This window comes from Sceloporus occidentalis, unplaced genomic scaffold, assembly GCF_023333645.1.
Source record: "Sceloporus occidentalis isolate IW3139 unplaced genomic scaffold, rSceOcc1.0.p SCAF_3, whole genome shotgun sequence".
Classification (NCBI taxonomy): Eukaryota; Metazoa; Chordata; class Lepidosauria; order Squamata; family Phrynosomatidae; genus Sceloporus; species Sceloporus occidentalis.
The window spans coordinates 104,736,521-104,750,170 of NW_028316983.1; the positions used below are offsets into that span (position 1 = coordinate 104,736,521).

At 38.2% G+C, this 13,650-nt stretch overlaps 1 protein-coding gene across 6 annotated transcripts in view; it reads left to right on the forward strand.

Annotated features, from left to right (window-relative positions):
* LOC149316523 (uncharacterized) overlaps positions 1–13,028 on the forward strand; it is a 69,546-nt gene extending 56,518 nt beyond the window's left edge. For 5 of the 6 annotated variants that reach the window (XM_089515737.1, XM_089515742.1, XM_089515743.1 and 2 more), the window contains 9 exons: positions 2,342–2,380; positions 2,559–2,597; positions 4,099–4,137; positions 4,254–4,292; positions 4,903–4,932; positions 5,948–6,307; positions 8,292–8,354; positions 10,824–10,853; positions 12,226–13,028. In XM_089515737.1, the coding sequence (XP_089371863.1) occupies positions 2,342–2,380; positions 2,559–2,597; positions 4,099–4,137; positions 4,254–4,292; positions 4,903–4,932; positions 5,948–6,307; positions 8,292–8,354; positions 10,824–10,853; positions 12,226–12,324 (738 nt within the window). In that variant the 3' untranslated portion in view covers positions 12,325–13,028. The remainder of the gene's footprint in view (positions 1–2,341; positions 2,381–2,558; positions 2,598–4,098; positions 4,138–4,253; positions 4,293–4,902; positions 4,933–5,947; positions 6,308–8,291; positions 8,355–10,823; positions 10,854–12,225) is intronic. The other variant, XM_089515740.1, reaches the window with a different exon arrangement.
* The last annotated feature ends 622 nt before the right edge of the window (positions 13,029–13,650 follow it).

Here is a 13,650-nt window from a genome sequence, read left to right on the forward strand (position 1 = left end):
TTTTCCTGATTGTTAGATGTGATTGCAGCTCAGTTTCATAGCTGTTAAAAAATCATTGGGGCACATACAAATCAGCAATCAAATACTAGATCCTAGAAACTGAGGTCAGACTAATCTACATTTAATATCAATTTCCTGGTTATAAACTGAAAAGAGAAAAATAGGGCAGCACAAAATGCAAGAAAGCAAGAGTGAGGGGGAGAAGGAGTTAAGGCTTCAAAATGGTAACAAAATCATATATATTTTAATTAAGAGGTAAAATGCAGAATGCATTTGGGTGAACAACCTCAAGAACAATGAAACAAGCAAACAAAAAAGTCAGTACGTAGAGAGATCTGGTAGCACCTTTGAGACTAACTGAAAGAAAGAAATTGGCAGCATGAGCTTTTGTAGACTTCAGTCTACAGTGGAACCTCGGGATACGAAATACCCGGGTTACGAATTTTTCGGGACCCGAAAAAATCCAATTGGAAATTATTGATCCGGGTTACGAACGTTTTTTCGGGTCCCGAAAAAACTTTTGGTGCTTTTTGCCGCGATTTTACACCAAATCGCGGCTTTTCCCCATTAGCGGCTATGGGGATTCGGCTTGCGAAAGCCGTTCGGGTTACGAAAGCGGCCGCGGAACGGATTACTTTCGTAACCCGAGGCTCCACTGTATTTCCTCATATGCATTGGTGCATCTGAGGAAGTAGACGGAAGTCTAGGAAAGCTCATGCTGCCAACTTCTTTCTTTCAGTTAGTCTCAAAGGTGCTACCAGATCTCTCTATGTATTGATTTTACAGACTAACATGGCTATATCTTTGAATTCTACTACTATGGAAAGCAAACAAAAAAGTCATCTTATATATGTAAGCCTATATACTTGGTCATTGATTAGAATTAAATAACTCATTATTTAAAATACAAACCCTATAATACATTGACCTAATATCTCTGGAAGCACACAAACTAGTTGGTTTCTTTAAATGGAAGAAACCTGGAAATTTGGGTCTGATTATGACTCAAATTATAGGCTCAGAAACTGCCTAAATCCTGGACAGCCCGAGAGAGCATAAGGGAAGTCTATTTATGTCCAAAACAATCCTGTCATTTTTAGGGAATGCACATTTTTGAGGAAATCAGCCTTGTGTTTCAACAGACTGGGGAACTTGTGGCCATCTGGATGTTGTTAGATGTGAAAAGTTACAAATGCCTTTTCTTTACAACAGATTTCCCTACTAGTTCTGTAATGTCTATGGAAAAATATACCTTTGCTTTCACCCTTATCTTTCTAAAGATACATCTTTCATTGCAGAAAGAAATCCTATGTCTCTTTGTGAGTTGCCTGTAGAGGCCAAATGTCCCAGGTTGCGCCCAACCTTGCGATATCTAGTTTAGATGACACAGGCTGAACCCCTGTGGTGGAATCGGGACTGTAAAAATCTTCATATTAAATGGAAAAATAAATTGTGTTCCCAGTTGCCATGAAAAATGACAGTTCGCTATCCAAACTCCTCTTCTATGTACACAGTAGAAATTACAACTTGTTTCAGTTTCTTTTAAAAAAAAACTAATAAATCTCTTAACAAAGGTACCCATGGAATGACACTCCTTCTCCAAAGAAAAGGGACTTCTCTGTTTTAGAAAAAAAATGTCACTTTAACAGTAGACTGCATTTCTAAGAATTATTTGGGGAAAGGGGAAAAGGGGTTTCATTACTCTCACTATTCAACTAGTTTCAAACTTGTTTAAAGTGTCAGTTTATAATGTAACCTTCCCTATGCATAAGTGTCAAGTCTGCTCATGCATAGTACTGAAGCCATGCCACTTCATAGTTCAGTAAGGAAGAGGAAATGAATGAATGCTAAATCCAGTTTCCCGTTTACTCTCATATGTATGATTGTTGAACAATGATTTTATGACCACTGCTGTTTGCACACTGCATGACAGTTGGGTCAGGAAGGCAGTGAACAGCCAGGTTTTTGTCCAGGGGCCCTTTCACATTACACCATTATAGTAGTATGATTCCACTTCTGCTGCCATGGTTACATTCCATGAAATCATGGGATTTGCCATTAGGGAAAGGCATTTAGAATTCTCAGCCAAAGAGCTTTAATGCCTCCCCAAACTACAAATCCCAGGATTCCACAAGATGATGCCACTGTAGTTAAAGTAGAATTATAGTGCTATAATGGTGTAGTATCAAATGGTCCCAGCTAAAGAAAGGCATGTCAAAGCTTCCACCTATACATAAATGCCCCTAAACTGGGATTGGGTTGGACATCCTCCGATTCCCCTACAAAGAGCCCACCATAAAACATCTGGAACAGAAACAATCAATTCCTAATCTTTTTTCAGAACAACTCTTCCTCAGGCGGTGGTCAGTCTGGTGAACAGGTAAGAATTATGCCTCCTAGCTGGACAAAGGCATAAATATTTTATTTTTTCAAAAGAAATCCAAGCCACAAAAGAGAGAGAGAGAGAATGAGAAAGAGAAAATGAGAAATTGTTGTATTGAAAAGCACAGGAGGAGAAACAAACAACAATCCATTTTTAATTTTAATTTTGTTTATAGAACTCCACTTCTCCAGAAGGCAGTCAGACTGGTGGACAGGTAAGAAATTAACATTTAAAAAATTTTCATGGTGGAAGGTAAAAATACTGTTAGCACAGAAATTGATACCTTGTGTAGAGCTGTTCAAGGATTCTCAGGAGGAAGTCAGTCTGCTATTTCTTCAGAATGTTTTGACTTGTATACCAAGATTCACTATAATGCTTTAGAGCAGAGCAAAGGTGAGATATGTTATTTGCTTGCTTCACCAATAAAATAGCTCATCAGAAAGAGCACTTCACTTCTTTCAGAGTTGCATATCTTAGAGATTTGTTGTACAGTCATCCCTCCATATCCACTGATTCTTCTTTATCCTTAAGTTCAGCTTGAAAATATTTTTTAAAATTCCAAAAAGCAAACCCTGATTTTACTATTTTACATAAGGAAAACCATTTTACTACACCATGGTATATAATGGAACTTGAGCATGTATGGATTTTGGTATCCATGGTGGGTCTTGGAACCAAACCCCAGTGGATACCAAAGACCACTGTATATTATTTATTGCATTACCAAACTATCCTGACTTTGTCCTATGATAGTATTCAAGGCACTGTAAACACATACCTACATTCCGGGATGGTCTGTGCAGGCACTGACGAGACCTAGATCAGCATATCTTAACAAGCTTGCTATATGTTAGACACTCTTCATTTATCTTTTGCTAGCACTCCCATCAACACATGATAGCATAATGGACACCATATTTTGACAAATGGAAAGCCCAAAGATATGAAAAACTGATCTAGGGAAACTGCTCCCCACCCCACCCCCAGCATACATCTCCTTCCCTCATTGCATTGCATATGGATTAGGCTACCATTGTAGTTTAAGATCTACTGCTCATAGCCATCATGGGAAAGTTGATTTTTTTTTAACCAAAGAAATAATTTATCTGAACACAGCTGCAGAGGCTTTCCTAAGGCTAGTTCAGTTTTAATGGGGACAAGTATTTTAAAGACAGATAAGAAAATAAGAGTGGGCTATGGAAATGTGTACTCCTTGCATGCTTGTGAGCTGCCCGCTGCAAAACTTATTCTGCTCTCCCAATTAGTTTATGCTGGAAGCATTTTTGGTTACTGGGATGTGAAGCTGGTGAACAACTGGTCACTGGAGCACAGGCTATTATGGTTCTCCCCTGCTCATTATGGCTGATTCATTTATCTAACCTTTTCCACACTGTGTATTCTGCAGCAGGAATGGGGAATATGTTGCCCTCCAAGTATTGTTTGAACATAACTTGAATCTTGCTTCACTGCTGGCTATGCTAGCAAAACAACACATCCCCCATCCCAGCCTCATTGATGGGTCACTTCACATCAAAACCTTTGGGTGTGTGCTTTTTTTCAGTGCAGGCTATCCTTTTTAATGGCCATCTGAATGTCCATTTTTGCATTTTGTCTATTTAATTAAAACATAGATATGAACTTACTCTTCAATCTGTCTATCAACCAAAAAGCTCAGAGGCATACAAATCACCTGTGGTTTCACTTTTAAATTACAGGATTCATCTTCCCCTTCAGGAAGTCAACAGAGTGGGCCGGTAAGCTATCTTTCCTCATACATCTGATATTGTAACCTCTGAATTCTGTTGATGAACTCTCATGTTGTTATAGGTCTGTAATTCAGATCATTTAAAAATGTCTTTTTCTAATATAGAGCTCATCATACTCTGGAGGCAGACAGCCTGGTGGACAGGTAAGTGTTCCCTCCTTACACTATCAGTTGCATTTGTTCAGATACAAGCTGACCATTCCTAAAAATACAATTACAATTACTGCTACTACTACTTCTACTGGTAGAATTCCAAGATATAGCCGTGTTAGTCTGTTGAATCAGTATGTAGAGAGATTTTCGACTTTTCCTTCAACTTTAATTGTGTCAGTCTCAAAGATGCTAAAAGATATTTCTACATATTACTTCGCCTACTTTTACTACTACTTCCTACTCTTGGTGTTGTTATTTACCTTATAACGCTAGGCACAGTAAAGCATTTTGTAGCCCTTCCCAGTTTATGTTTGCTGTCCGTACTAGATAAAATGACAAATAATTTAAAACTGGAGGGCGAAAAAGGAGAATATTGACACTAAAAATCTGAAACAGGAAACTGCATCTTGAAGAATCATGAGCTGACTATTAGGTACTAGGAGTACATAACATTCCATGATTCTTAATCAGCAAAGGAAAACAGATTTTCATTTGAACTAAATTCTTTCGTAAATCAGACATTCTGATAAGATGCCAGCTTTTTTATTATTATTTCCTTTCAGTCAAGAAATATGACATGTGTTTTCTCTTTTCTTTTCAGGGTGGATGCTATTGCCCTGGCGGGTTTTCTGTAAGTATTCATTCTCTGCTGTATTAATTTATCTAGGCACGCATGATTTTTTTGTCTTTATGAATCACCTTCTTTCTGGAGCTGCTATTCCCTCTAACGTTAGAGTAGCTAATTCTGTTTCTCCACCCAAACTTTTGAAGCATCGTGTTAATATAATTTCTTGTAGTCATTAGATGCCTGCAGCTAGGCTGATATTGTGCCATTTTACCCACTGTATTAGGCTTCTGTGTTTTTGGCATATGGGACAGACCCTTAGCAGGAGAGCCATAAGCATAGTATGGGCTGAACATTTGTTGGCAGTGCTAACAGGAAGGAGAAGAATTGAAGAAAAATTTAAGGAGGATCATTAACAAATTGTTTATAAAACCAGTTATGTCAACCACTGCTTTGTTAGTTTTAGTGTTTAATAACATATTATGCACTAATGTTGAAGATATGTCTTATGCTAGAAGGTTCTTCAAAACATTTAGTGTTATTGATACAAATCTAGCATTGACACATTATCATTGGACTGGGTATACACAGCTGCTATTTGGAGGCCATCTCATATTTTGTATAACCCTTCCATTTTTCATACTTTTCGGTTCAATGATAAGATCTATAATGCTGGCAAATTTCAAAAGCATTTTGTTTTTCTTCCTCAGTAATCAATATAACTTGCTCTTTGTGGTTTATACCTCTTCATAAATCTATTTTCTTGATATAATTCAGTCACATTCATCGTTCCCTTTCCGAAAACAACTTCTGTTGCATTTTAAAATAAAATTAATTATGATTATATGATGCTCTGCCTTTGCTCCCATTCGATACATTGTCCAGAATTGGAAAAGACTGAATATGTACTTAATCTCCAATTTTGTATAGTGACCATCCAGATGTGTATTTTTATAAAAAGCAAACTAGAGAATTCAAAGTTTTTCAGGCAGTATCATTAGGGTAAAATAAAACCTAGCTCTATCAAGTTGTCTTTCTGACTAGGGAAAAAAAAGATTACCAAAACATTTTTTCCTAACAGGGTTCTTCTTATGGTGGACAAGGCAGCCAGTATGGTGGTGGACATGGTAGCCAATATGGTAGCAGCAGCCAGTATGGTGGCAGCAGCCAGTATGGTGGTGGACGAGGAAGCCAGTATGGTGGTGGAGAAGGAAGCTCATATGGTGGCAGCAGCCAATATGGTGGTGGACGAGGAAGCCAGTCTGGTAGTAGCAGCCAATATGGTGGTGGACAAGTAAGCCCGTATGGTGGCAGCAGCCAATATGGTGGTGGACGAGGAAGCCAATATGGTAGCAGCAGTCAATATAGTGGTGGACGAGGAAGCCAGTATGGTGGCAGCAGCCAGTATGGTGGTGGACGAGGAAGCCAGTATGGTGGACAAGTAAGCAATATTCTTCAAAAGAATTTACATTTTACTGTAATAATAATAATACTTACCCGCCTCTCCCCAAGACTCGAAGTGGGTTACAACATAGATTGAAACACATATAACTATTTAAACACTGTAAAACACTATTAAACATTGTTGAAATGCATAAACACAGGATGTATTAAAAGCATCCAGCATAAATTCATAGCCATTCTTCTGACTATAGAATGAAATTAAAAACTAAAATAATGATTGCCTGTGGTTTTAAGTGCAGGGTTCATATTGGCAGAGAAGTCAATAAAGAGACAGCCAAAGTAACTGTTGTAGATACTCGACTAGAAATTGACCTCACGTATAAGTCAAGAGCAGTTGGATTTTGATACGATCCATGGATAAGTCAAGGATAAAACATGTAACAACGGATGTAAAGAACAAAGCAAAGGAAAGTGATGTCAAAGAACTTACAAAATTTCAGCACACATAACTGTGCTGATACTAAAGGCTGAATGGATGAAAGAGTAGAGGAGGGTCAATGTTTCCCGGACAGATTACGCTCTTGCCTTTCACCAGAGGATGGTTCCTTTCTTTAATAAGAGTTAAAGTGCAGTACTTATATTGGCACGTGGATACACTGATTCAGTTTTTTGGGGTCAGTGGTTTGACCTTAATTTCTAGACTTATTCATGAGTATATACAATATTTACATATGGCTAAATGTAGAGCCACGGTGGTGTAGAGGTTTCAGAGTCAGATTAAGATGACGAGAGACCAGGGTTCAAATCCACAATCAGGCATGGAAACCCTTTGGGTGACCTTGTTCAAGTCACATTTTCTTTAGCCTTAGAGGAAGCCAGTGAAAGCCCTCCTATGAATAAAGCTTGCTGAGAAAACAGATAGGTTTGCCTTAGAATTACCATAAGTTAAAATTGATTTGAAAGCACATAACAACAACAAATGGCTTTGTGAGACTGACTCAGCATGATGAGAAAATCTGTGACCAGAACTTTTGAGATCTTTTGCTTTTCCTACAGTAGTAGCTATGTTGAGTGGGGGTGATTTGGATCAGGGCCATATGGTAAGGGTGGAGTAAGCATTTGCCCTTGTTCCAGTTTCCTGGAACAAATGCTTCCTGCACAAAACCTTTGTTAGCCACATAGGAAAACAAAGGAGCACTTTGTGGCTAATAGAGGCTGGAGAGGGAAACAATCTGAATGATAGGATTCGTGTGAGATTGAAGGATTAGCCATTCTGTTTCAATGTCACACCTTCAACTCATATCCAGGCACAAGACTCCAACATTTCTAGCCTGACAATGAGTTTTATATTAGCACTTTGCTTACAGGTTTATTATAGTCAATACAATAGAATCTGGAGATGTCAAGTTTTCTTCCCCCAGTGTGAGATTACAAGAGTTTTTGTATATTGGCTGAATCAGGAACTCCAGAAACAATCCAGTTTCTATCACTTTAACTGCTATCTGTTCTGGGGACTGTAGTTTGTTTTGGCACCAGAGCTCTCTGACAGAAGGTTAAATGTCTGATGGCACTGAGCCCTTGCAGTTGAAATGGCGTCAAAGTGGATTATTTCTGCCTTGCGGATGCAGACATTGTTTGATAATTTTTCACATTTTGGGACTTTCTGTGAAAATAAATTGTGCAAGACTTGAATTTATTCATGAAAATATCAGTTTTTTTCTAAGAAAAGCATTGTTCTTCCACATACACAATGTTGCCTCAAAATTCACAAAAAACATCCCAAATTACTGTACCTAAAAATAAAAAGTGCATTGTACTAAAACATATTGAGACATGTTGAGATCCCTTTCTCTGAGTCTGAATATTGCTTACATCCCACTGCAGCCAAAACAGCTAGTACAACAGGAGACATTTGCTCCACTGTTTAGATATTTGCTCTGACTATTAATAAATGTCCATAGATGCACTGGAATTTCAATGAAAAATCGTTACCTTTTCCCAATTCCTTTCTGATTCTACAGGGTTCCCACTATGGGAGTAACCAGCAAGGTGGTGGACGAGGAGGCAGCCAATACAGTGGACATGTAAGAGCTATTATCAAATGCATTTCCTAAGGCTGTAGTATTTCGTTTATTAATTGCTATAATCAAGAATGAGGTATCCATTAGCCACCTTGTGCCTTTTTGATAGATAACCACTTCCTCATCCCAAAATTCAAAAAAAAAATTGCTTGATTTTAATATTTAAACAACTGCATGTACTTCCTTCAGTATTTTTTTTTCAAAGTAATAAAATCAATTACATTATGTTATGATGCTGTTGATGCCAGAGGGCTGCAGAGTATACTCAGTGGCTGCAGCCTTACACATTTGCCTGAAGCCAACAGGACTCACTTAAAAGCAAATATGCATATCTCACTACATGATAGTGCAACAAGGAGCTCTTGATATCTTTTGCAGGCATTTCCCATCTAAAATTTATTTAGTTATTTAATTAAATGGTTTTAACCAGAGGCCTCTCCATGAGAAGATAGTCACAGCAGGGACTGTCCTTTGCTAGAAAACTTCCCCTGCAAACCAAAGTTGCTGAATATTATTGGGTGGATTCTAAAGCATCAGTTCTCACTCTTTGGTGCTCCAGATATTTTCAAATTCATCTCCCAGAAACCCTGATCATTGGGCATGGCGACCTGGAGTTCTGGGAGCCAAAGTGAAAAAATATTTAGGGGGGACAAGATTGAAAACCATTGATGTATGCCTCAGGATTTGTGAATGAGGAGTTACATTAAGACTCAACAACTTTAAGAAATGCCTCATAAGAACTGAATATGCAACTGGGCAGCCCTCAGGGGTCCTACAACAGATATTCTTTGGCAGACAAAGAGCTTACTCATAGTCAGAGATTTGAAAGCCAGAAGGTTAATTTGCCTGCATTTCTACACTGTGCTGTTCTTTGGATTCAGGGAAGAAATCAGTTTTTCATCTCATTTGTGAAACATGCTATTACTGTATATTCTTTATACCGTAAAAGAAAACTTGCAATGGCTCCTGTTCATATTAACTTGGAAGTAAGACTGCAAACCTATATCTGCCTATAAGGGATCAAGTTTACTGGAACTTAGGTCTGCAGAGAAGTGTATAGCCAGGTTAGAGAAACTTGAAGTTCCACATGTTTTGAATTAGAACTCCCACAATCCCTAACCATTGGCTATGCTGGGCAGGACTGATGGAAGTTATTAGATAAAACATATAAGGACTGAAGTTCCTGACCTCTGGTGTATAGGGTTGTAGTATAAGCTGCATTGAAGTCAGTGGCTTTAGCTTACAAAAAGGTCTGAGACATATATAAAATTCCACCTTCATCCCACCCTTGCAGGCACAGTGCATACTTGATTTTGCACAGAAATAACAGGATTCTTGTTTTTTTAGAAGTCATCTTATTCAGGAAGCAGACAATATGGTCCTAAAGTAAGCAGTCTTTTTCTGTTAGCTTTCAATCTTTTTGCTGGTTTGGGCTGCAAGTCTATAAATATATGTTTGTGGCAATTGACTTTGAAAACATCTGCAGCTCTTAAAAAGTTTTAGGATCAGGACTATAGCCTATTAGTACCAATCATAACAGAGGTGAATAAGTACATTTGTACTAAAGCTGGTTTACTAACTTACACTGAACTGGTTTTGCTGTTAGAACTACCAGTCTGTTCATGTACATACCTACTTAAAGCATATCCTCCAACTGTTCTGATTTGGCAGGGACAATCCCGATTAATCATCAATCATCCCATTTTTTCAGTTGCTTTTAAAATATTTGTTTCGCTCCCCTCCATTTGCTTTTCCTCTTTGTTTTCAGCTTATCAGTATTTCAGTTACTGTTAACTGAGTTCAGAGTGCAAAAACAGTTTGCATTTAATTAACTCATGGGATGAGGGGAAGAGGGGGAGTATTGCCCTTCCCAGTAGGTCTAGGCAAAAGCAATACGCTTGTGTATTTTTCCTCATTAACACATTTTGCCATTTTAACCACAATCTGATGTTGCTTGGCAATATTGTGTCACAGTTTTAATATGTGAAATGTTGGAGGATATGCTTAAAGGTACATTCTGCTGAATTCAATGGGATTTTTCCTTCACAAAAATGTGCTTGGACTGCTCAGACACACTTATGGGGGAGTTAGTCTCTTTGAATTTAGTACAAAGGGATCCACTATGTATTTCCCAAATTTAAGATTACATTGTACATCTGCGTTCCTGTGCACACTTACCACGAAGAAAGTCCTGTTGAATAAATTCAGTGGTTGCAGTTCTGGGTATACTTTCTTGGGAATAAAGCCGCTATGTCTGTGTAGAAATGTTGCCACATTCCCCCCTTATATAAAAATCTGGGCTACACTTTGGAATTCCAATTAGAGAAAGATCAGTTTCTCACCAAGAAAGGGAAGATACTAAATTCTAGTATGTTCCCATCTTGGTCCCAAGGCAGTGCTGGATTTAACATGGCAATGTCCCCAGGCCACAGGATACCTTTGCTGAAACAATTTCTTTATCTCCCCACCCAGGTTTCTCAAGACCACCAGTCTGCTGGCTCTGTAAGTAAACTTTTCATAATGCATTCTTTCTACCAAGTAATAATAGCCATTTTTACAAATGGTACTGTGTATGAAATTAGAAATTTCCACCCTGACGCTGAATTAGTCATATGGATTCCTGATTTTTTAAAAAGGCATTCTTCCAATTTCTTCGTTATTTAGCAGCTAAAGAAACACATACTTGTATCTTTTGATGTGTCCAACCAACCTATTCATTTTTAACCAAGAATGAAAAGGGGGGTCTTTTACAATAGAAGAAGTGGATGCAAGTGAGTTATTACTACTTCCTTTAGTCCAGGCGGTGGACAGTGTGTAGCCCTTTCAGATGTTGGACTGCAGCTCTCAGCAGCCCTAGCTAGCATAGCCAGTGGTGGAGTCTATTGGGAACTGCAGTTCAACAACATCTGGAAGATCAAGTGATTTCTACTCCTTGTTTAAACTATTTATCTACAGACATTTTCCCATGCCCAGCTAAAGTCTGAGATTAGAGCCTGGATGAATTGACTGAGAAAAGGGGAAAATGTTCGGTGACCCTCCTCTGCCTGCCTATTGTACTACTAAGGGAAGAACAGACCTAATGTTGTTTTGCAGAGAGGTATGGTCTGCTGAGGTCTAGAAGGATGAAAACTAACAAGTGAGGAAACCACGTTTATAGATGACACTGTATACTTAAGAATGATGGTAATCCAAGCTGACTATGAAAAGTTCCAGCTTTTTTCCAAACTTGGAAAGAGGTAGCAAAATAGGAAAAGAGATCCAGGGCTTGTAATGGCTCCTCTTTCCCCCTTGGTTACATCTTCTAGTAGGCATCATGGTGGATTCTAGACATTGGTCCAGCAAAGTATCTTTTCCAAGCTCTGACTGAGATTCAACAACAGTACCAAGGAATACACACACATAAAATACACTCATGGTTGAATCTGTACTAGCTGTGACTATACAGCAAAGAGATGCTGAGAATGCAGTGGATAGCAAAGACATTTTGGGATGCTGCAGTGGTAAAAAAAATGGCAAATTTTATGTTAGGAATTCTGGGGAAGGGGTTGAAAATAAAATAGCAGTTATTATATTGCCTTTACATTTATCTAGGAATACTTACATTGTGCTATTTGCTTCATGTCAGGGAGAATAGAGTACAACTGAAAAATTCAGAGAAGATAGTTAAAATATTGATCAAGTGGTTAAAAGATTTTGGTATAAAGAAAGCATAAAACATTTGTGGACTTTTTAGTTTAAAGGGAAATGAATGGTATGGAGAATGAAAATAATATGAACCCTGTAGAGAAAAGACAAATGTTTCACCCGCTGTCACAAATATCAGAAAATAATACTAGAATGATAAAACATATTTATTACAATTATTGTTTTGTAGAATGCTGCTGGGAAACATTCAGTCTTCGTCCTGGTACTTTTCAGTGTTTTGAGTGCCTTTGCTGTCTCTGATTCATTCCTATCTAAATGGATGATATAGATGTCTGAAGTCATTCCAAGCAAGGATGTGGATTGATTGCTGCTTTCAAGATAATACTGTTTTCTGAATGAAGCATTTGAGTCAATTTTACAGATTGGTAAACCATACATTCCACACCCACACATTTTCTCTGTTAACACTACAATATGCCATGTAGTCAGCTTAGTTATCTGTTTCGTTTAGTGCATAGTGCTTTTATACTGACATGAAGTGGGTATTTCATTGCTAGAAATATGGTGTTTTATTAGCTTCTTGAGATATAATGCATTTCTCATCTGTATTTTATCAAAAATTGATATTCATAAAGAATCTGTGACCAAATTACCACAATCCACTTATTTTATATTTTTTATCTGTGGAATTTAGCATGTTTTAAAACTGTGTTGAGTTTTAAATAATAGTCCAGCAGTCTTTGAGTATATGAGGGCAATCAATGATCCATCCCTTGACAACACACTTTAATTTTCAAATGGTGACCCAAAATAATATATCATGAATGGTAATACTGTAGTAAGTGTATCCATAGTAAGTAGGCTGAAGCTGAATGCAAGGATTACAACAGGGATCTTATTATTGCAGCAATATCTCTGGACTTTCTCTCTTCACCGAAACAAACACAGCTGTGTTAGACAAGGATGGGGAAATGTGTGGCCCTCTAGATGTTGGTGCACTGCAACTTCCATCAGCTGTCACCAGAATTTAAATGACACTTGCATCTTAAGAGGCCAGAAGCTGTGCCAAAGCTGCACTCCAGTCCTTACGACTGGAGTGTGGCTTTGACACAGCTTCTGGCCTCTTAGGACTCGCCTGTCATTTAAACAGCATACTTCCAAAATGACCCATAACAGCTTTATTTTGCCCTGTCTGTTTCGGCCCCAAGTTACATATCAGTAACCTTCTGCAAATCTGGGCCATTTCTACATTCATATTAAGATAACACCAGCAGCAGCATTTTGACCTAAGATTGGAAGCAGCAGTAAAATCCCACAATTTTACATAAATCATTTTGTGCCTTTATTGACCTCTGAAGGCCATGAAAAATGGACCACAATCTGCTCAATCCTTTGACAGAGCCCTCTATTTTGGCTAGTGCTACAGATGGCCCTTATATATAATGCTGCACTTTCTATAAACATACTCTCACCTCAAGAAGTCAGGCTCCCCTGTATCCTAGCTTCCTTCTGCTCTCCAGCCTATTCCAGTGGCATGCAGCTGGCTCCTGAATAAATTACTGGGTGTTTGTTACAATCTGATGGTGGATTGTTGTTCTTTTTTCTTAAATTATAGTAGCCTCTTCCATGCTGTAAGTCTCTCAGAGAGTGAATG